General features: G+C 40.6%; 1 protein-coding gene across 9 annotated transcripts in view; it reads left to right on the top strand.

Annotated features, from left to right (window-relative positions):
* CASK (calcium/calmodulin dependent serine protein kinase) overlaps nucleotides 1-23849 on the top strand; it is a 507330-nt gene that overhangs the window by 432046 nt on the left and 51435 nt on the right. For all 9 annotated transcript variants that reach the window (XM_053579588.1, XM_053579590.1, XM_053579587.1 and 6 more), the window contains one exon: nucleotides 16453-16531. In XM_053579588.1, coding sequence (XP_053435563.1) covers nucleotides 16453-16531 — 79 coding nt within the window. The remainder of the gene's footprint in view (nucleotides 1-16452; nucleotides 16532-23849) is intronic.

Raw genomic sequence — 23849 nt, 5'->3', positions numbered from 1 at the left:
AAAATGTTTGGGGCACACAGTATAATAAATATTAACTACAGTTGGTTTGAGGTAAAATTCTCATGGCCATAAGAGACCCCTTCTAGTTTACTTCTGTGCCTAGCAAAGTACCTGCCTCATAATAGATTCACAATAACCTCTATTGAATATATATATGAATCTTTTAGTTTCAAAGGTAGAATCTCTATTATATTATCATTTCCCTTATGAAATTAGATTTGACTTAACATTAATTTATAACATTTTCCCAGGAACACGTTTTTAGTAACCTTATAAGCTAATTGAATGTACAAGTTGGAAATGAAACCTGAGCGTTACAATTGAATATTAAGACTGAAAACAATTTGACCCAGTTTTTTCACATCATTTGCCCTCCACTTCTGAGAACTGCAAAATAGGAACCATGCAAAGTTTTATGGAATGTAAAAGTTAGAGTATAAAGTCTCAGATTTTTTTTTGAAATAGAGTCTCACTTTGTCACCCTCAGTAGACTGCTATGGCATTATAGCTCACAGCTCAAACTCCTGAGCTCCAGTGATTCTCTTGCCTCAGCCTCCTGAGTAGCTGGGACTGTAGGCACCTGCCATGACACCTGGCTATTTTTAGAGACAGGGTCTCACTCTTGCTCAGGCTGGTCTCGAACCCATGAGCTCAGGCAATTCGCCCGCCTTGATCTCCCAGAGTGCACATTGTCTTTTTTTTTTTTTTTTTTTTTTTGAGACAGAGTCTCACTTTGTCACCATTGGCTGAGTACGGTGGCATCATAGCTCATAGTAACCTCAAACTCTTGGGCTCATGTGATCCTTTTGCCCCAGCCTCCCAAGTAGTTGGGACTATAGGTGCTTGACACAATGTCCGGCTGTTTTTAGAGGCAGGATCTTGCTCTTGCTCAGGTTGGTCTTGAACTCCTGAGCTCAGGCAATCCACCCATGTTGGCCTCCCAGAGTGCTAGGATTACAGACATGAGCCACTGCACCCAGCCTGGTCTTTCATATTTTTATGAAGCTTTCTGTCAGAATGTTATTCTCCAATGAAAAAGAAAAATCAGAGTCCCTACCCTTCCACATCTGAAATTCAATGAGGGAGGTTGTTTAAAGGTACAGATTTCTAGACTCCATTCTAGGCCTCCTGAATCTAAATCTAAGGATTGGGTTTCTGAGTCAGCATTATTTAGAAGTTCCCTGTGTGTTTCTTAGGATCAGCCAGGTCCAGTACAAAATATGTTTATTAACACTTGTCTTTTTTTTTTTTTTTTTTTTTTTTTTTGAGACAGACTCTCAGGCTATTGCCCTGGGTAGAGTGCTGTGGTATCATAGCTCACAGCAACCTCCAACTCAGGCTCAAGCCATCCTCATGCCTCAGTTTTTCTATTTTTAGTAGAGATGTGGTCTCACTTTTGCTCAGGCTGGTCTTGAACTTGTGAACTCAGGCAATCCACCTGCCTGGGCCTCCCAGAGTGCTAGGATTACAGGCGTGAGCCACCAAGCCTGGCTTCCATTCTGGCATTTAACTGGCCAACACTAGTCTTTTAATATTCTGTAGACTAGTATTCTGGCATTAAATAGGACTGTAGAACTTTGATTTCTGGCCAAATTGAAGAAAGGGGAACCAGATTTACCCCTTCATCTGAAACAACCAAAAATGTAAAAAACACAAAATTACATGAAAGAACAGTTTTCAAGACATTAGTCATCAGGGAACAAAGGACAGTGATCCCTAAGAGACAGGAAGCAAACAAGGTGACCCCTATGAATATCCCACCTTACTACCTTGAAAAATTTTTCAGGCTACAGCATAGAGAGGAGAAAGGAGACAGAGCTAAGAGTCTGGGAAGACCAAGGCAACTAGAGTTCATAGGACAGAGTACTGAAGAGGAGGGAGCTGCTCAGAGACTCTCAGAGATCTATAGAACATCTCCCTAAAGTATTCAGGAGAGAATCAATCAATGCACTTATGAGAGGAAACTACCCAAAGCTGAAGAGATGTTGGGAACCAGCCTGGACACGCAGTAGGTTTACTTTCTTGTGGCCTGGTGGTGTGAGGAGACCAGAAAATTATTAGTAGGAGTTATAGAATATTAATACAGAGAAATAATAGACACAGACAAAGAGATAGTTTTAAGAGCAGTGGGGCTCGGGAGGCGGCACACTCTTCTTCGTGAGGCTTCCAGTATGCCACCCCGAGTATCAGGCTAGCTCTGTATTTATTTCATACATCAGTGTTATAGTCATAAAACTCACAAAAGCAAGGCAAACAATCCCATCAAGGTTCTTGCTGCGCTTGCATGCCTACTAACTAGACTAACTCTACAGTTGATTATGTTAATTGCATGGATTTCCTTGTTACTTTCTACTGTTTCAAAGTATTATGGGTTTTTTTGTTTTGTTTGTTTTTGTTTTGTTTTTTTTTTTGAGACAGAGTCTCAAGCTGTCACCCTGGGTAGAGGTGCCATGGCATCACAGCTCATAGCAACATCAAACTCTTGGGCTTAAAGTGATTCTCTTGCCTCAGCCTCCCAAGTAGCTGGGACTACAGGTGCCCGCCACAACACCTGGCTATTTTTTGGTTGTAGTTGTCATTGTTTGGCAGGCCCGGGCTGGATTCAAACCTGCCAGCTCCGGTGTATGTGGCTGGCACCCTAGCCACTGAGCTACAGGCACTGAGCCAGTATTATGGTCTTAATATAAACAAAGTCTTGATAAAGAAGCCAATCAGAGGCTGACTCAAGGACCAAATCCTAGCTGACCCACAGTCACACACCACAGGTGTAATGTTTTAATACTGACAGCCTTGTGTCCAAATAGATAGACTCCTCTGGCCCAATCCAGGTGACAAAAGAAAAGAGATCTTTCTTCTCCTTATCTGGTCTGGAGCAAGTCTTCCTGAGTTGGACAAAATTTAAAGAATTCACATTCTTAACTCTCAAAAACCACTCCCTCAGAGCACACAGCCCTGCCCTGGCAGAAAGCAGCTTCAAAGCCTCCAGCCAGCTGCTGCGCTGCAGCTATGGGGGTAGGGGGTGTACACAACACACCAGGCTTCAGAAATATTAAAGTGACAGGATTTCACACTTTGTGCTCAGAGCCAGAAAACTGAGTCTGAATCAATTCTCTATTACTGCCCCCCTTAATCCAGACTCTGTTCCCTATTCCTAATAATATTTCTAATCTACTAGCAATTAATAATTGAATATTGGTTTCAAACTTATAAAATCATTATTACTATTAATGCAAGCATATCAAGATATGACTCCTCCCTTAAGTCTTCCCACATACACCCTTCAAAGAGAAAACCATCCAAAAGAATTGGAAGGAACAGTGCCTGACACACTCTACCTGTTTCCACCAACCAGACTAGAAAAATTCCTCACTCATTCATGGGACCTTGTATAGAATGCTCAGGAAGGTCTTGCTTCAATAGAAGCCCTAGACTGAGAATTGCTCCAGACCTGCCTAACAAATCCTAGACCCAAAGGATTAAGCTATTTACAAGCAAATGGTTCTATATCTAACAATATTTAAGAATAGTTTTAGGGGCTGGGCACAGTAGCTCACACCTATAATCCTAGCACTCTGGGAGGCCAAGGTGAGTAGATTGCCTGAGCTCAGGAGTTCCAGACCAGCCTGAGATAGAGCAAGACCCCATCTCCAAAAATAGCTGGGCATTGTGGTAAGTGCTTATAGTCCCAGCTACTTGGGAGGCCGAGGCAAGAAGATCATTCGAGCCCAAGAGTTTGAGGTTGATGTGAGCTATGATGCCATAGCACTATACTGAGGGCAACAAAGTAAGACTGTCGCAAAAAAAAAAGAGAATATTTATAGGACTATAAAAACATCAAGCATGCAACAAGGTAAAATTCACACTGTCTGGCATCTAATCAAAGATTATTAGCCATGTAAAGAGACAGAAAAGTGTGACCTATAATATGGAGAAGTATCAAAAATAACACAAAACTGACACAGATACTAGAATTAGCAGGAAAATATACTACAATGTTAATGGAAGATTAGACATTTCAGAAAATATTAGTGAACTTAAAGACATAATAATAGAAACTATCCACAGTGAGACACATAGAAGAATGAAAAGAGCATCACTAAGCTGTGGGACAACTTCAAGTAGCCTAATATATAGTTAATTAGAGCCTATACAGAAGAGAGGAAGAGAAAGAAGAAATATTGTAAAAATAATTACTGAAAGCTTTCCAAACTTGATGAAAACTATAAAACCACATATCCAAGGACCATGGTGAACTCCAAGCACAAGAAACATGAAGACAGGCCAGGCGTGGTAGCTAACGCCTGTAATCCTAGCACTCTGGGAGGCCAAGGCAGGTGGATTGCCTGAGCTCAGGAGTTTGAGACCAGCCTGAGCCAGAGTGAGACCCCTTCTCTGTAAATAGATGGGCATTGTGGCAGGCACCTATAGTCCTAGCTACTTGAGAGGTTGAGGCAAAAGAATCGCTTGAACCCAAGAGTTTGAGGTTGTTGTGAGCTGTGAAACCACGGCACTCTACAAAGGGTGACAAAGTGAGACTCTGTCTCAAAAACAAAAAAAAAGAAACGTGAGGACAACAATACCAACACACATCATAATCAAACTGCTTAGAATCTGTAACAAACAGAAAATCTTAAAAACAGCAAAGAAAGAAATGTTACATACAGAGGGACAAAGATAAGGATCAGTATCTTTTCAGAGACAGTGTAAATAAGGATAACAATGTCTTTAAAGTACTGTTTAAAAAATTCTTAGAATTTTAAGCCCAGAAAAGGTATCTTTCAAAACAAAGACAAAACATTAACATTTTCAGACATACCAAAGCTGAAAGAATTCAGCAGACCCACACTATAAGAAATATTAAAGGTGGCCAGGCGCGGTGGCTCACACTTATAATCCCAGCACTCTGTGAGGCTGAGGCATGCAGATTGCCTGAGCTCATGGGTTCAAAACCAGCTTGAGCTAGAGCGAGACCCCCATCTCTAAAAATAGCCAGGTGTTATGGCGGGTGCCTGTAATCCCAGGTTCTTGAGAGGCTGAGGCAAGAGAATCACTTGAGCCCAAGAATTTGAGGTTGCTGTGAGCTGTGACACCACAGCATTCTACCCAGAGCACCAAAATTCGACTCTGTCTCCAAAAAAAAAAAAGAAAGAAATATTAAAGGTTATTCAGTCAGAAGGAAAATAGTAGATGGAAATCTGAATCCACAAAAAGGGAATAAAGAGCACTGAAAATGGTAACTACAGGGGTAAATCTATAAGTTCTTTTTCTTATCACTTAAATATCTTTCAAAGATAATTGTCAATTATCTTTGAAATAACAATGTGTTTTGTTAGCTTATAGCAGATGTAAGAGTAAAATGCATGCCAACAGTAGCACTAAGGTCAGGAGGACAGGAGAAGGCCAGAAAGAGAGATACTGTTTCATGAAACTTGCTCCTAAGGCCTTAATTTCCCCAACATCATAACAAGGACTATGGAAATTATGATCTAGGAACTGTGGACAAACACACACACACACACACACACACACACGTATATTAGAAAAGAAGAAACCGCTCTAATCAGTGACCTCAGCTTCTACCTTAAGAAACTAAAATAAAAAGGAATAAGTTAAATCCAAAATGAGTAGAAGAAATAATAAAGATCAAAGTGGAAATTAATGAAATAGAAAACAAAAAAGTAGAGAGGGAGACAAGATGGCGGACTGAAGCCAGCTTTCCACAGAGGCTCCCGTCCAGAAGGAGAGTTAAGGGACAGGAATTTAGTAAGTATCCTGGTGGACTTGAGCCACACCAAGAGAGAAGGTTGAAGAATGCACATCAACACCGCTGAGGCAAGCTGTGATCACAAGGATGCAAACAAAAGGTACAAAATCCACCACCAAGTGGACGGGAGTCCTCCTCCCCCATGAGACCGGCTCAAGAGCCCCACAATTAAACAAACGGGCAGAAATTAAAGGCCCTCCCACTACACTCCACGGGAGAGACCTTCTAAAAACTGGACCTACCTCCCCTACTGGGGTGCCATGGCGTTCTCCTACCGGGCATAAAACTGAATAAAACTTTAAAAATCCTTTGCCGGCAACCCTGAATTCCTAACACTCCCCTCCCGCCCACTGAGGTCTGGAGGCCTGTCCCCCAGGAGTTCGGATTCTTGAGTGATTTCTCAAGGGGAGTGGACAGTCCCCGAGTTGCAACTGGTCAGCATTGACTCTGAGGCACGCAAGTGAGGAGAGGGCACCGGGCTGAGGGGGAGTCACGCCTCGGCGGCACTTCCCTGTGGTGCGGTGCATCAATACGGCCAGGCATAAAACTGAATGAAAGTCTAGCTTCCCCCCCACTCTCACTCAGGGTCTGGGGGACTGTCCCCCAGGAGTTCGGATCCTTGGGTGATTTCTCGAGGGGAGCGCACAGTGCCCGAGCCGCGACTGGTCAGCGCAGACTCTGAGACACGCGAGTGAGGAGAGGGCACCAGGCTGAGGGGGAGTCACGCCTCGGCAGCACTTCCCTGCGGTGCAGTGCAGCAGCCCTCCCCGGGCAACATTACTACACAAAACTGAATAAAACTCTAGCTTCCCTGCTGAGCGCCCCTACTCTCACTCAGGGTCTGGAGACCTATCCCCCAGGAGTTCGGATCCTTGGGTGATTTCTCGAGGGGAGTGCACAGTGCCCGAGCTGCGTCAGGTCAGCGCTGACTCTGAGACACGTGAGCGAGGAGAGGGCACTCTGCTGAGGGGAAATCAAGCCTTGGTGGCACTTCCCTGCGGTGCGGTGCAGCAACCCTCCCCGGCGGGCAACAGTACTACCAGGCATAAAACTGAATGAAACTCTAGCTTCCCCCCCACTCCCACTCGGGGTTTGGGGGCCTGTCCCCCAAGAGTTCGGATTCTTGGGGGATCTCTCGAGGGGTGTGGACCCAGCATAAACTGCGCTGCTCAGTGCTGACTCTGGGGCACGAGACAGAGGAGAAAAGGGTCGGCTGAGTGCCCACACCAGAGCGGTAGTTCCCTGGAGGCAGAGCAACAGCCGTTTTTTCTTTAACGGCAGAACGGCTCACTTCTGGATATTCTGAGGCCACACCTCCTGTCTCCCTGGGCAACCAGAGGAGGCCACCGGTGAGCGGGAGATTTCCTGACACTGCTCACAAACCCGGGAAGCTTCCAGGGCGGAGCTGACCCAGAGAGGTGATCGAACACAAGCCTTCAGCAGCAAAGAGGACACAAACCTCCAGCAGCAAAGACGTTTGAACTCAGAACAGCCCGTCTTCTGTAGGCGATTTTGGCAGGAACAGAGACAGAACCCCGCAAAGTTGTCTGTTCTGTTCTGTTCTGTTAACAGCACCCATCAGGGACGGGTCTAAGCCTGAGTGAACACCTCCTTCCCATCACGTGCATCAAGCACTCAAAGATGTCAGGCCCCATCTCCTCCTGCTAAATAGCGGCAGTCTGCAGGGGCCTGGCAGACTTCCTTGCGATTCAGGCAGGTGCAAACCCCTGGAGTGTCTGTTCACTGCAGGCAACTGGGTTAGCCATCTGCAGAGATACCAGTGACTGGGTCCAACGGAGGGGCAAAGTGGGGAAGGAGACGTCAACCTTCCCAGACTGCTCTGTTTGCTGGGTGGCTCCTCCTGACTCCACGCTGCACTGGGATGAGCCATGTCAGAGGAGTCACCAGGCCCCTGTGATCCAGTTCCCAGAGACCTCTTGAACTCTCCCACCCGAGACAGGTGCCGATTGAGACAGTTGATTTGGACCTTTTGAACTGGGCTAATAGACTGAGGACTTTTCAGGCGGTGCCCTGGGTGTGCGGTTGTAGGAAGGTTTGATTCTCCTTTTCCAATTGGGGCCAGAGGGGGGCAGGCGGGGTGACTTAATTGCTGATTTTTCCACACAGCTGAGACTTCAAGCCAGAGTAGAAGTTGCAATAGGATCGAACAGAAACCAGCTGAAAACAAGACAGAACCACTTAACTCCACCACACAAGACAGGGCCCCAGTTTCTCAGGCCACAACACTGTACGGGCCCTTGATAAAGCCCCAGGGGAAGAATCAAAGGGAGTAAAATTACCATGGGGCGGAATCAGCACAAAAACTCTGGTAACATGAATAACCAGAATAGATCAACCCCCCCCCCAAGAAAAGATACGGCAGATGTGATTGAAGATCCCATTCATAAACAACTGGCTGAGATGTCAGAAATCGAATTCAGAATTTGGATTGCAGACAAGATTAATAAAATGGAATTAGGAATTCGAGGAGAAATTCAAAAGTTGTCTCAAGAATTTAACGAATTTAAAGACAAAAGCACCAAAGACTTAGACACACTGAAGCAAGAATTTACAGCCCTCAAAGATATGAAAAATACAGTAGAATCCCTCAGCAACAGAATGGAGCAAGCAGAAGAAAGGATTTCTGACATTGAAGATAAAGTCTTCGAACACTCCCAATCTCTCAAAGAGGAAGAGAAATGGAGAGCAAAAATGGATCACTCACTCAGAGAGCTCTCAGATAATTCGGAAAAAAGCAATTTACGAATTATTGGGATTTCTGAGAATGATGAAGTGGCCTCGAAGGGCACAGAGGCCCTTCTGCATGAAATTATGAAAGAAAATTTTCCAGACATGCCTAGAGAATCTGAAATTCAGATAGCAGACAGCTTCAGAACCCCAGCACGATTCAACCCCAATAAGTCATCCCCCAGACATATCATAATTAGCTTCACTAAAGTTAACATGAAAGAGAAGATTCTCAAAGCAGCCCGGCGAAAGAAAACTATTACGTACAAAGGTAAGAATATTAGAATAACTGCAGATCTCTCGGGGCTGAAACTTTTAAAGCCAGAAGAGAGTGGTCATCAACTTTTAATCTCCTAAAGCAAAATAACTTTCAACTCAGGATCTTGTATCCAGCTAAACTGAGTTTCATCTATGATGGAGAAATTAAATACTTCAGTGACATTCATATGTTGAAAAAATTTGCCATAAGTAAACCAGCTCTTCAGGATATTCTCAGACCTATCCTCCACAATGACCAACCCAATCCTATACCACAAAAGTAAACTCACTCAGAAACTTCGGATCAAACTGCAACTTCCACACTGGCGAAAGGATTAAAAATGTCCACTGGACCTTTGAAAAACTCGATACCCAAAATTCCACCAGACTTATCAATACTCTCCATCAATGTAAATGGCTTAAACTGTCCTCTAAAGAGGCATAGGTTAGCTGACTGGATACAAAAACTCAAGCCAGATATTTGTTACATACAAGAGTCACATCTTAACTTAAAAGACAAATACAGACTCAGGGTGAAAGGATGGTCATCCATATTTCAGGCAAATGGTAATCAGAAAAAAGCAGGTGTTGCAATTTTATTTGCAGATACAGTAGGCTTTAAACCATCAAAAGTAAGGAAGGACAAGAATGGTCACTTCATATTTGTTAAGGGTAATACTCAATATGATGAGATCTCAATTATTAATATCTATGCACCCAACCATAATGCACCTCAATTTATAAGAGAAACTCTAACGGACATGAGTAACTTGATTTCCTCCAGCTCCATAATCGTCGGAGATTTCAACACTCCTTTGGCAGTGTTGGATCGATCCTCCAGCAAGAAGCTGAGTAAAGAAATCTTAGATTTAAACGTAACCATCCAATATTTAGATTTAGCAGACATCTACAGAACATTTCATCCCAACAAAACTGAATACACATATTTCTCATCAGCCCATGGAACTTACTCCAAAATTGACCACATTTTAGGTCACAAGTCTAACCTCAGTAAATTTAAAGGAATAGAAATTATTCCATGCATCTTCTCGGACCATCATGGAATAAAACTTGAATTGAGTAACAACAGGAATTTGCATACTCATACAAAAACATGGAAGTTAAATAACCTTATGCTGAATGATAGCTGGGTCAGAGATGAGATTAAGAAGGAAATCGCCAATTTTTTGGAACAAAACGACAATGAAGACACAAACTATCAGAACCTCTGGGACACCGCAAAGGCAGTTCTAAGAGGGAAATTTATAGCACTGCAAGCCTTCCTCAAGAGAACGGAAAGAGAGGAAGTTAACAACTTAATGGGACATCTCAAGCAACTGGAAAAGGAAGAACATTCCAACCCCAAACCCAGTAGAAGAAAAGAAATAACCAAAATTAGAGCAGAATTAAATGAAATTGAAAACAAAAGAATAATACAACAGATCAATAAATCAAAAAGCTGGTTTTTTGAAAAGGTCAATAAAATAGATAAACCTCTGGCCAACCTAATCAGAAAAAAAAAGAGTAAAATCTCTAATATCATCAATCAGAAACAACAAAGACGAAATAACCACAGACTCATCAGAAATCCAAAAAATCCTTAATGAATATTACAAGAAACTTTATTCTCAGAAATATGAAAATCTGAAGGAAATTGACTGATACTTGGAAGCACGCCACCTTCCAAGACTTAACCAGAATCAAGTGGAAATGTTGAACAGACCCATATCAAGTTCAGAAATAGCATCAACTATACAAAACCTCTCTAAAAAGAAAAGCCCGGGACCAGATGGTTTCACGTCAGAATTCTACCAAACCTTTAAAGAGGAATTAGTACCTATATTACTCAACCTGTTCCAAAATGTAGAAAAAGAAGGAAGACTACCCAACACGTTCTATGAAGCAAACATCACCCTGATCCCCAAACCAGGAAAAGACCCAACAAGAAAAGAAAATTATAGACCAATATCACTGATGAATATAGATGCAAAAATATTCAACAAGATCCTAAGAAACAGAATCCAGCATCACATCAAACAAATTATACATCATGACCAAGTTGGTTTTATCCCAGGGTGTCAAGGCTGGTTCAATATACGTAAATCTATAAATGTAATTCAGCACATAAACAAATTAAAAAACAAAGACCATATGATTCTCTCAATTGATGCAGAAAAAGCTTTTCACAATATCCAGCATCCCTTCATGATCAGAACACTCAAGAAAATTGGTCTAGAAGAGACTTTTCTTAAACTGATAGAAGCCATCTACAGCAAACCCACAGCCAATATCATATTGAATGGAGTTAAATTGGAATCATTTCCACTCAGATCAGGAACCAGACAAGGCTGCCCATTGTCTCCATTGCTTTTCAACATTGTAATGGAAGTTTTAGCCACCGCAATTAGGGAAGAAAAGGCGATCAAGGGTATCCATATAGGGTCAGAAGAGATCAAACTTTCGCTCTTCGCAGATGATATGATTGTGTATCTGGAAAACACTAGGGACTCTACTACAAAACTCTTAGAAGTGATCAAGGAATACAGCAGCGTCTCAGGTTACAAAATCAACATTCATAAATCGGTAGCCTTTATATACACCAACAACAGTCAAGTTGAAAAAGCAGTTAAGGACTCTATCCCATTCACAGTAGTGCCAAAGAAGATGAAATATTTGGGAATTTACCTAACAAAAGACATGAAAGATCTCTATAAAGAGAACTATGAAACTCTAAGAAAAGAAATAGCTGAAAATGTTAACAAATGGAAAAACATACCATGCTCATGGCTGGGAAGAATCAACATTGTCAAAATGTCCATACTACCCAAAGCAATATATAATTTCAACGCACTCCCTATTAAAGTTCCACTGTCATATTTTAAAGATCTTGAAAAAACAATACTTCGTTTTATATGGAATCAGTAAAAACCTCGAATAGCCAAGACATTACTCAGAAATAAAAACAAAACAGGAGGAATCACACTACCAGACCTCAGACTTTACTACAAATCGATAGTGATCAAAACAGCATGGTATTGGCACAAAAACAGAGAAGTAGATATCTGGAACAGAATAGAGAACCAAGAGATGAATCCAGCTACTTACCGCTATTTGATTTTTGACAAGCCAATTAAAAACATTCAGTGGGGAAAAGATTCCCTATTTAACAAATGGTGCTGGGTGAACTGGCTGGCAACCTGCAGAAGACTGAAATTGGACCCACACCTTTCACCATTAACTAAGATAGACTCTCATTGGATTAAAGATTTAAACTTAAGACATGAAACTATAAAAATACTAGAGGAGAATGCAGGGAAAACCCTTGAAGAAATTGGTCTGGGTGAGTATTTCATGAGGAGAACCCCCAGGGCAATTGAAGCAGCTTCAAAAATACACTACTGGGACTTGATCAAACTAAAAAGCTTCTGCACAGCTAAGAACACTGTAAGTAAAGCAAGCAAACAGCCCTCAGAATGGGAGAAGATATTTGCAGGGTATATCTCTGACAAAGGTTTAGTAACCAGAATCCACAGAGAACTCAAACGCATCAGCAAGAAAAAAACAAGGGACCCCATCGCAGGTTGGGCAAGGGATTTGAAGAGAAACTTCTCTGAAGAAGACAGGCGCACGGCCTTCAGACATATGAAAAAATGCTCATCATCTTTAATCATCAGAGAAATGCAAATCAAAACTACTTTGAGATATCATCTAACTCCAGTGAGACTAGTTTATATCACAAAATCTCAAGACCAGAGATGTTGGCGTGGATGCGGAGAAAAGGGAACACTTCTGCACTGCTGGTGGGATTGCAAATTAATACATTCCTTTTGGAAAGATATATGGAGAACACTCAGAGATCTAAAAATAGATCTGCCATTCAATCCTGTAATCCCTCTGCTGGGCATATACCCAGAAGACCAAAAATCACAACATAACAAAGATATTTGTACCAGAATGTTTATTGCCGCCCAATTCATAATTGCTAAGTCATGGAAAAAGCCCAAGTGCCCATCGATCCATGAATGGATTAATAAATTGTGGTATATGTACACCATGGAATACTATGCAGCCTTAAAGAAAGATGGAGACTTTACCTCTTTCATGTTTACATGGATGGAGCTGGAACATATTCTTCTTAGTAAAGTATCTCAAGAATGGAAGAAAAAGTACCCAATGTGCTCAGCCCTACTATGAAACTAATTTGGGGCTCTCACATGAAAGCTATAACCCAGTTACAACCTAACAATAGGGGGAAGTGGGAAAGGGGATGGTGGTGGGTAGAGGGAGGGGGATCGGTGGGATCACACCTGTGGTGCATCTTACAGGGGTATTTGCGAAACTTGGTAAATGTAGAATGTAAATGTTTTGGCACAGTAACTGAGATAATGCCGGAAAGGCTATGTTAACCCTTGTGATAAAAATGTGTCAAATGGTCTATGAAGCGAGTGTATGATGCCCCATGATCATATCAATGTATACAGTTATGATTTAATAAAAAAAAAAGAAAAAGAAAACAAAAAAGTAATAGAATATCAATAAAACAAAGATAGTTTTCCTTTAAAAAGATCAGACTGATCAGGAAAAATGCACAATCAGAGGTGGGGGGAGGAGGGTACAGACTACCAATATCAGGCATAAGAGATAGAGCATCATTGTAGATTCTGCAGATATAAAAAGGATAATAAAAAATAAGATAAACAGATTTATGCCAATAAATTTGACAACTTAGATAAAATGGAAAGATTTTTTGGAAGACAAAATCTACCAAAGCTCATTTAAGAAGAAGTAAACTAAATTGTTGCCCTCTACTATATAAAAACTGAATTGCAGTTAAAAAACATGCCTCAAAGATAATTCCAGGACAAGATTGCTTCACTGGTGAATTCTCCCAAGCATATGATAGATAAATAATACAAATTCTATACAAACTCTTCCAAAACATTGAAAAAGAAGGAATTTTTCCCAACTCCTCATTCTTTTCCTTCTTTCTTCTTAGAGACAGAGTCTTGAGTAGTGAGCAGTGGCTTTATCGTAGCTCACAGCAACCTCAAACTCCTGGACTCAAGCAATCCTTCTGCCTCAGCCTCCCAAATAGGAGTGTGCCATGATACCTGACAAATTTTTCCATTTTTAGTAGAGACGGGGGTCTTGCTCTTACTCAGGCTGGTCTCGAACTCTTGAGCTCAAGCAGTCCTCCCACTTCAGCCTCCCAGAGTGCTAGGATTACAGGTATGAGCCATCACACCTGGCTTCAACTCATGTAAAGCCAACATTACCCTGCTATCAAAACCAGACGAAGACTTTACAAGGAAAGAAAACTACAGGCTAGTAGTCTTCATGAACATACACGCAAAAATTCTAAACAAAATTTTAGAAAAAGAAATCCAACAATGTATACAAAGGTTAATATGTGCTCTCTTTGGTAGCAGGTAACTAAAATATAAACACTACACAAAAAATTATTATGGCCAGGCGTGGTGACTCTCAGCTGTTATTCCAGCTACTTGGGAGGCTGATGTAGGAGGATTGCTTGAGGCCAGAAGTTGGAGACCAGCCTAGACAACATAGTGACACCTCTGTCTCTTAAAAAAAAAGGAAAAAGAAAATATCATCATGGCCTTTATACCTCTGTATAAGGATGATACACAAGGTGTGTCATATGAAGTGTTCCGTATCTTTAAAAGGGAAGAATGTGGGCTCGGCACCCGTAGCCCAGTGGTTCGGGCACCGGCCACAGACACTGGGGCTGGCAGGTTTGAAACCTGACCCAGGTCTGCTAAACAACATTGACAATAACAAATAGCTGGGCATTGTGTCAGGCGACTGTAGTCCCAGCTACTTGGTAGGCTGAGGCAAGAGAATGGCTTTAGCCCAAGAGTTTGAGGTTGCTGTGAGCTGTGACACCACAACACTCTACTGAGGGCGACATAGTGAGACTCTATCTCAAAAAAAAAGGAAGAAGAATATGTCATAACCAAATGGGGATTAACCCAGGAATACAACTTTACTTATAATAGCCAAAAACTGGAAACAGTTCAGTGGGTGAATGGATAAACAATCTCGTATATCCATTCATTGGAAGGCTATTCAGCAAGAACAAAGAATGAAGTATTGGTACATGCAGCAATGTGATAGAGTGTCAAAATAATTATGCTGAGTGAAAAAAAGCAACAACAACAAAAAAAAGGGTACACAGTTGGAGAGTGCAAACAAATTTATACCATGCCCAGGTAGTTTTTTTTTCTATTTTTAATAGAGATGAAGTCTCGCTCTTGCTTAGACTGTCTCAAACTCCTGAGCTCAAGCAATCCACCTGCCTTGGCCTCCCAGAGTGCTGGGATTATAGGCAAGAGCCACTGCACCTGGACTTTCTCTGTCAGCTTTTTGATTGATCAGCGACTATATATCAGCTTTTTCACTGTCATATGTAGTATCAATGGTTATGTGGTGGAAAAGGCATAGAGGGATGGGAGTAAATTACCAATGAACATGAAGAAACATTTGATGGTAATAAATACACATAAATTCATTATCCTGATTGTGGTAATAGTTTTCAAATTATCAAATTGTATACTTTAAATATGTGTCAATTATATACCAATAAAAAATTGGTTTTATATATTTTTTAGAGATGGAGTCTCACTCTGTTGCCCAGGATAGAATACAGTGACACAGTCCTAACTCATTGCAGCCTTGAACTTCTGGGCTCAAGCAATCCTCCCACTTCAGCCCTCCAAGTAGCTAGGAATACAAGACACATGCCACCATGCTCAGCTAATTTAAAAAAAAAAATTATTTTTATAGAGACAGGGGTCTTGCCATGGGGGCTGGTCTCGAACTCCTAGTCTCAAGCAATCTTCCCTCCTTAACCTTCCAAAGTGCTGGGATTATAGATGTGTGAGCCACCACACCCAGCCAAAAACTGTTTTAAAAAAATAATTGGAAGGCGGCACCTGTGGCTCAAAGGAGTAGGGCACTGGCCCCATATGCTGGAGGTGGCGGGTTCAAACCCAGCCCCGGCCAAAAACTGCAAAAATAATAATAATAATTGGTACAAAGGCACACAGAGTGGTATAATGGACATTGGAGACTCAAAAGTGGAGAGGGTGGAAGGGGATAATTTATAAAAAATTACCTATGGGGGGACGGCGCCTGTGGCTCAAAGGAGTAGGGCGCCGGCCCCATATGCCAGAGGTGGTGAGTTCAAACCCAGCCCCGGCCAAAAACTGCCAAAAAAAAAATTACCTATGGAGTACAATGGACACTATTTGGGTCATGAGTACACTAAAAGTCCAGATTTAACTACTAAACAGTGTGTACAAGTAATGGAATTCAACTTGTCCCTGTCAATCTATTAAAATAAAAAAATAAAAAATAGTAATTGGCAGCATGAAAAACAGAGCAATATAGAAAATAATTATATTATAATTAGAAGATTAAAAGGCACTATATAAAAATGTATGTATACTATTATCATAGCAATCAAAATACCAAAAATAGTATTGTTGTCATGGAGCAGTTTTGTGCATAAGGGAGTAATGGATGGTCTTCTCCATTTTCCATATTTTCTTTAATGTTTTTCAAACTTTTTAAATTAAAATTATCTACAGAACAATTACAAATATTAAGAGAAGTGCTTTCTCATAATAATTCTTTTACTGAACTTTTTTTTTTTTTTACAGGGAATTACTTTAAAAATGAATGAACTAAATCATTGTATTGTTGCAAGAATTATGCATGGAGGCATGATTCACAGGCAAGGTAAGGCTCATATATTTCTTTCTTTGCCTTCCTTAACTTTTTCTCCTACAGCCTAGTGAAGAAAGTGTTTTTTATGATCCATATGAAAGATAGGATTGTTGTCTGTCTTTGACTTTAACCACTGGTGGCCTCCATTGGTTCATGCTCATCTGCACATGCTCTAGCATATAGATATTGGGGGGAAGGTGTGTTAGAGTTCTGTTGGCTGGAGCTTCTCTGGGTCATTGTTAGATTGTGACTTATTAGAGACCATATCAGGCCACAGGATACAGAGGAGACATCTATTCTATAATATAAGATATATAAAAAACAGTTTAAGAATTGCTTTCTCACTCATTCAGGAAAGAGATATGCTATTTATAAACTAGAGCATCATAGAGTTAGATAAATAATAATACAAAATTTAAGTGGTAAGATAAGAGACATCAACTTCATGGTTAAATTCTTAATACCTGCTACAATAAGTGCAGTTATTCTGTGGAAGGAATTCACTAAGTACTGAAGTAGACAAAGAATGATTTTTTAAGAAAGTAGAACTTCAGGCTGGGCATGGTGGCTCGCGCCTGTAATCCTAGGACTCTGGGAGGCCAAGGCAGGTGGACTGCCTGTGCTCACATTCGAGACCATCCTGAGATAGAGTGAGACCTCATCTCTAAAAATAACTGAGTGTTGTAGCAGGCACCTGTAATCCCAGCCACTTGGGAGGCTGAGGCAAGAGAATCGCTTGAGCCCAAGAGTTTGAGGTTGCTGTGAGCTATGATGCCATGGCACTCTACCAAGGGCAACAAAGTGAGACTCTGTCTCAAAAAAAAAAAGAAAGAAAGAAAAAAGAAAGTGGAACTTCAGTTAGCTCCCAAGGATAAACAGGGTTTAGACATGTATATTTAGGTTTGGGGGAGTTTTTTTTTTTTTTTTAAGAACTGAATTATATGCACTAGTTATTCAGAGGATGTTCCAAAAATGATTCTCTTGTCAGGCTCCTTTTCTTTGAGAGAGGGTTATTTTTGTACTTGACACCTCTTTCCTTTCCCTTAGAGAGCAACAAGTAACACCCTAAGCATTTTAGTGCCTTATTCTCCTCTTGACAGATGACCACTATGTACACATAATGGTGCCTGGCATCACTGCTGCTTTCAGGGGGATCTTTATAGGCATAGAGAGTATCATATACAGCAGTCCCATAGGAAGATGTTTGGTTTTAGATTCCATTATGTATTTTTTGTTATCTTTATTTTATGTTTTATTTTATTTTATCCCTCTGTTGCCCTGAGTAGGGTGTCATGGCATAATAGCTCACAATAACCTCAAACTTCTGGGTTCAGGGATCCTCCAACCTTAGCTTCCCAAGTAGCTGGAACTATAGCCACCAGCCACACTGCCCAGCTACTTTTTCAATTTTTAGTAGAAATGGGATCTCCCTCTTGCTCAGGCTGATCTCAAACTCCTGAGTTCGGACAATACACCCACCTTGGCCTCCTGGAATGCTGGGATTACATTACAATGCTGAGAACCTCAGCCTTGTTTGTTATTTTTAAAAATTTACTATATATTCAGTAAAATCATAAGATCATTATTTCTTTAAACTCTCTTTATTATATTACTGCACTTGGTAAGACCTGCAGTCTTTAATGGAAGTGGTGTCGTAGACATTCTTTCCTATTCTTTTTTTCCTAAAAAAATTCTATCCTATTTTTTTTTTAATTGTTGGGGATTCATTGAGGGTACACTAAGCCAGGTTACACTGATTGCATTTGTTAGGTAAAGTCCCTCTTGCAATCATGTCTTGCCCCCAGAAGGTGTGGCACACACATTCAAAATAATGTAGATTTTTAGCAAAGTACAATGGCTCATGCCTATAATACTAGCACTCTGGGAGGCTGAGGCAGGTGAATTGCTTGAGCTCAGTTGTTCGAGACCAGGCTGAGCAAGAGCAAGACCCCATCTCTGAAAATAGCCAGACATTGTGGCCGGGGGCCTGTAGTCCCAGCTACTCTGGAGGCTGAGGCAGAAGGATCTCTTGAGCCTAAGAATTTGAGGTTACTGTGAGCTATGACACCACAGTGCTCTACCCAGGGCAACAAAGTGAGACTCTGTCTCAAAAAAAAACAAAAAGAATAATGTAGATTTTTAGCATATACCTTTTATTTGGGCTAAGGAAGTTCTTTTATATTCTTAGTTGCTGAGCATTTTAATTCCGATTCGGTTTTGGATTTAATCAAATGTTTTTCTACATTTGCTAAGATGATCATTTATTCTTTTCCTTTTCTCTACTAATATGGTGAATGACTTTTAAAGATTTCCTAATGATAAACCACCTTTGCATTTCTCAGATAAACCCAGCTTAGTCATTGTGTATTATCTTTATAACCATACTGCTGTATTCTGTGTGCTAATATTTTGTTTACAGTTTTGTTTTTACATTTATGAGTGTAACTAGCCTATAGTTAATTTCCCTTCCTTGTATTGTTCTGTCTGATTTTGGTTTCAAAGTTGCATTAGCCTCATACAACGACTTTGATTCTCTGAAAAACTTTCTATAATATTGGAATGATTTATACCTTGAAAGTTTGATAGAACTTGCTTATAAAAATATCAGAGCCTGGTGTTTTGGTTTTGGGTTTTACAACTGCTTCAATTTCTTTTACATTTATAAGGCCATCTAAACTTTCTATTTCTTGAGTGAGTTTTGATAAATTACATTTTCCTAAAATATCTAAGGTTTTTAATATTGTAGAAAGCTTCTTTACAGTAGTCTCTACCCTTTTTATTCTCTGCCTTCTCTATAATTATGTCCTCTGTTCATTCCTAATATTGTTTATTTGTGCCTTCTCTTTTTTCTCTTGATCAGCCTTGCCAGAGGTTTATCCAAAAATTCACTTTGAGTTTTGTTAATTCTCTCTATTCTATGTTTATTTTTATTTTATTGTTTAATCTCCTTCCTTTTACTTTCTGTTGGTTTTGGCTAACTTTTGGAATTAGACACATAGTTCATTTATTTCCAGTCTTTCTTCTTTTCTACTATATGCATTTAAGTCTAAAACCTCCCTGTAAATACGTATGTTATCTGTACCCTACCAATTTTGATATGAAGCATTTCTATTATAATTCAGTTCTAAGTATTTTTGCATTTCTGTTAATGATATTTTCATTGACCCATAAGTTATTTACAAGTGTGTTTTACATTCCACATTTAAAGGAATTTTCTATGTGTCTTTTTGTAATTTACTTCTAACCTAATTGCATTGTGGTCAGAGAATGTGGTCTGTCTGACACCATTTCTTTGAGGTTTGCAGAGACTTGCTTTATGGCACAGCACTTCAGTCATTTTTGTAAATGGCCCCTGTGTACTTGAGAAGAATTTTTCTGAGACAGAATCTCACTATGTCGCCCTAGGTAGAGTGCCATGGCGTCACAGCTAACAGCAACCTCAAACTCTTGGGCTTAAGCAATTCTCTTGCCTCAGCCTCCCAAGTAGCTAGGACTATAGGCCCTTGCCACAACACCTGGCTATTTTTTGTTGCAGTTGTCATTGTTGTTTAGCAAGCCCAGTATATGTGGCTGGCACCCTACCCTCTGAGCTACGGGTGCCGAGCCTTGAGAAGAATTTTTATTCTTTAATTGTCGCATGCAGAGTTCCCTAGATGATAACTAGCTTGGGGTTGTTGTTTTCGTTCATATCTTCTATATCTTGACTAATTTTTTTGTCTGTTTGACCAATCAGTAATTATTAAAATATCCCATTATTATGGTAGCTTTTTAATTTCTACTTACAGATCTCTCCATTTTGCCTCATATATTTGAAGCAGTTTGATTATGTACATAGAAGTACCTACTGACTTCTGGTTAAAATCTATTTTATCTAGCATGAATATAATTATTCCAGCTTTCTTTTAGTATTTGCTAGCATGTCTTCTCCTATCCTTTTATTTACAGTTATTTTGTGCCTATAAGTTTTAGTGTGTCTCTTTTAAACATTTCCAAAGATGAGTTTTTTATTTTTTTAATACACACTGATGAGCTCTATCTTTTAATGGGTCAGTCCATTAATATTTATTGTGATGATTTCTACCATCTTGCTCTTTATTTTTATTCTATTATTTATTTATTTATGGAGACTAAGTCTCACTATGTCACCCTCAGTAGAGTGCTGTCGCATGACAGCTCACAGCAACCACAAACTCTTGAGTTTAAGCGATTCTCTTGCCTCAGCCTCCCATAGCTGGGACTGCAGGCGCCCGCCACAATGCCCGGCTATTTTTTTGTTGTGGTTGTCATTGTTGTTTTAGCTGGCCCAAGCTGGGTTCGTACCCACCAGCCTCCGTGTATGTGGCCGGCACCCTACCCACTGAGCTATAGGCGCTGCCCTATTCTATTTTTTAATTGATTTTCTTGTTCATATTTCTGTTTCCTTTCCCCCCACCACCACCACTGGTAGTTAAGAATTTCAGTACCTTTTTTCTGTTCTTTTAGCAGTTTCCTTAAAATTTTATTATTCATATTAACTTTGGATATACTAAGCAGTATCATAATCCCACTCCCAGGCAATACAAAAGACATTGGAATACTAAATGTCTTAGATCATGCGCCTTCTGACTTTTATGTTCTTCTTTTGCCCAGTGTTCTAGTTCTAGAAGTCCTGTTTTAAATCCACAAATTTGAAATTAATTTTAAATACATGGTCATTTTTGTTTGATTTGTATGAGTTTTTAGGATTTTATTTGTTCACCATTCCTCCTTGCATCTCAGGCCATTCTTTGTTTAATATTGAAAAGACTGGTATCACTACAATTTCCCTTGCTTTGTAGGTGATTTGTCCTTTCTGAATGTTTTAAGATCTTTGTCTTTGATGTTCTAAAGTTTTACTACCTCTCAGCATGAATTTCTTTTTATTTGTCTTATTCTTTCTGAATCTGCATGATATATTTTCATCAGTTCAAGAAAATTTGCCACCACTATTCCTTTAAACATTGTCTGTCCTCCATCTCTCTATTTTCTCTTTCTAACCTCCAGTTAGATATATTAGACATTTCTCCTATATCTCTTAGTATCTTTTTCATATCTCCTTTTTATTTTTTGTCATCTTTTTTCCTTATTTCTGTGGCCTGTATTCTAGGTAATCATTTTGGTTGTATCTTCCAGTTTACTGATACTCTTCAGCCATATTTGGGGTTTTTTGTTTGTTTGTTTGTTTTGAGACAGAGTCTCACCTTGTCACCATTGGTAATGTACCATGGTGTCATAGTTCACAGCAACCTTAAAGTCTTGGGCTCAAGTGATCCTCTTGCCTCATCCTCCCGAGAGCTGAGACTACAGGCACCCACCACAACACCCGACTATTTTTTTCAGAGATGAGGTCTCACTCTTCTTGCTCAGGCTGGTCTGGAACTGTGATTCAGGCAATCCACCCACTTCAGCCTCCCAGAGTGCTAGGATTACAGGCATGAGCCACCACTCCAGGCCCTTCAGCCATATATGAACTCCTGTTTAACTCATCATTCATTAGCTTTTATCAACAGTTATATGTGTTTTTTAGAAGTACTAGTCATTTGTTTTTGTTTTTATTTTCTTTCTTTTTTTTATTCTTTTTCTTTTTTGAGGCAGAGGTTCGCATTGTCACCCTTAGTAGAATGCCATGGTGTCATAGCTCACAACAACCTCAAACTCTTGGACTCAAGTGATCCTCTTGCCTCAGCCTCCCAAGTAGCTGGGACTATGGGTGCCGACCACAATGCCTGGCTGTTTTGTTTTTGTTTTTGTTTTTAGACAGAGTCTCACTTTGTCACCCTTGGTAGAGTGCTGTGGCATCACAGCTCACAGCAACCTCAAACTCTTGGGCTTAAGCGATTCTCTTGCCTCAGCCTCCCAAGGAACTGGGACTGCAGGTGCCCGCAACAATGCCTGGCTAGTTTTAGAGATGAGGTCTCGCTCTGGCTCAGGCTGGATGCCTGGCTATTTTTAGGGGTCTTGCTCTTGCTCAGGCTGGTCTGAACTCCTGAGCTCAAGCGATCCACCCGCCTCAGCCTGCCAGAATGCTAAGATTACAGCCACCACTCCTGGCCTTTATTTTTATTTTCAAACCTGTCTACTTACACCTGATGGTCTCTTAGTACATGCTGATCCTTGCTATTGAGTCCTTTCTTTTTTTCTAACATTTAACATATAGCTATTTTATATCGTGTATTTGACCTGACCATTCTAGTATTTATCATCCTTGATAATCTAAATTTGTAGGTGCTATTTCTGGTGACTCAGACATATTAGCTTGCCTTATAAGTTTGGTGATGTTTGTGAACTCTTTGCTTGTTCTGATCAGTGGAAGTCCTGTGGACCTAAACTGGAAACACTTACTCCAGAGAGGGTTTGTTCTTTATTCTACCAGTTGCCATGGTCACCCAGTGATCTGAATCTTGGTTCCCTACAGGGCCCTAGGGTCAGCTTTCTAACTTGATATTAGCCCAACACACTCCAGTTAGCAGGCGTTGCTACCCTGGCATTCACCCTTCCCACTAATTCACTTCATCCTTAGCTTGCCAACACGCTGGATCAAAAAACACGGGGTCTTTTTGTATGGAAGGGAGAGTAAGGGTGAAAGTGGGAAGGGTTCTTAGAGATTTGTATTCCTTTTGTGAGACGAATAACAGTTGAGGAGGTGTGCCCTAGGCAGTATATAATTGTGAGAAAGTCTCTGAGTGCCCAATCAGCCATGTTGGAAGTAAAAGTCCCTCAGTTTCGTTTTTTATTCTGTTAAGTTTTTTTGCAGTGAGGGGTAGGAGAAAGAGAGTATTATGTTTTTTTTTTTTTTTTTGTAGAGACAGAGTCTCACTGTACCGCCCTCGGGTAGAGTGCCGTGGCGTCACACGGCTCACAGCAACCTCTAACTCTTGGGCTTACGCGATTCTCTTGCCTCAGCCTCCCGAGCAGCTGGGACTACAGGCGCCCGCCACAACGCCCGGCTATTTTTTGTTTGCAGTTTGGCCTGGGCTGGGTTTGAACCCGCTACCCTCGGCATATGGGGCCGGCGCCCTACTCACTGAGCCACAGGCGCCACCCTGAAAGAGAGTATTATGTTAACTTTCTAGCATACATAGAAAAAAATAGTGCAGTGAGTTCAAGTAAAGAAAAGTAAAGAACACAATGCAGTAACAAATAATGATATGGTACTTAGCATGTGCCAAGAACACATGTGCCTTTTGTACATATTAAATTAATTTAGTCCTCAAAACAATCCTATGAGATGGGCACTATTTTCATTTCCATTTTACAAATGCGAAAACTGAGGCATGGAGAGTTTCAGTAACTTATCCAAGATCTTTTTTTT

This window comes from Nycticebus coucang, chromosome X (genome assembly GCF_027406575.1).
Source record: "Nycticebus coucang isolate mNycCou1 chromosome X, mNycCou1.pri, whole genome shotgun sequence".
In the NCBI taxonomy this organism is placed as follows: Eukaryota; Metazoa; Chordata; class Mammalia; order Primates; family Lorisidae; genus Nycticebus; species Nycticebus coucang.
This window is presented reverse-complemented; position numbering and strand designations above follow the sequence as displayed.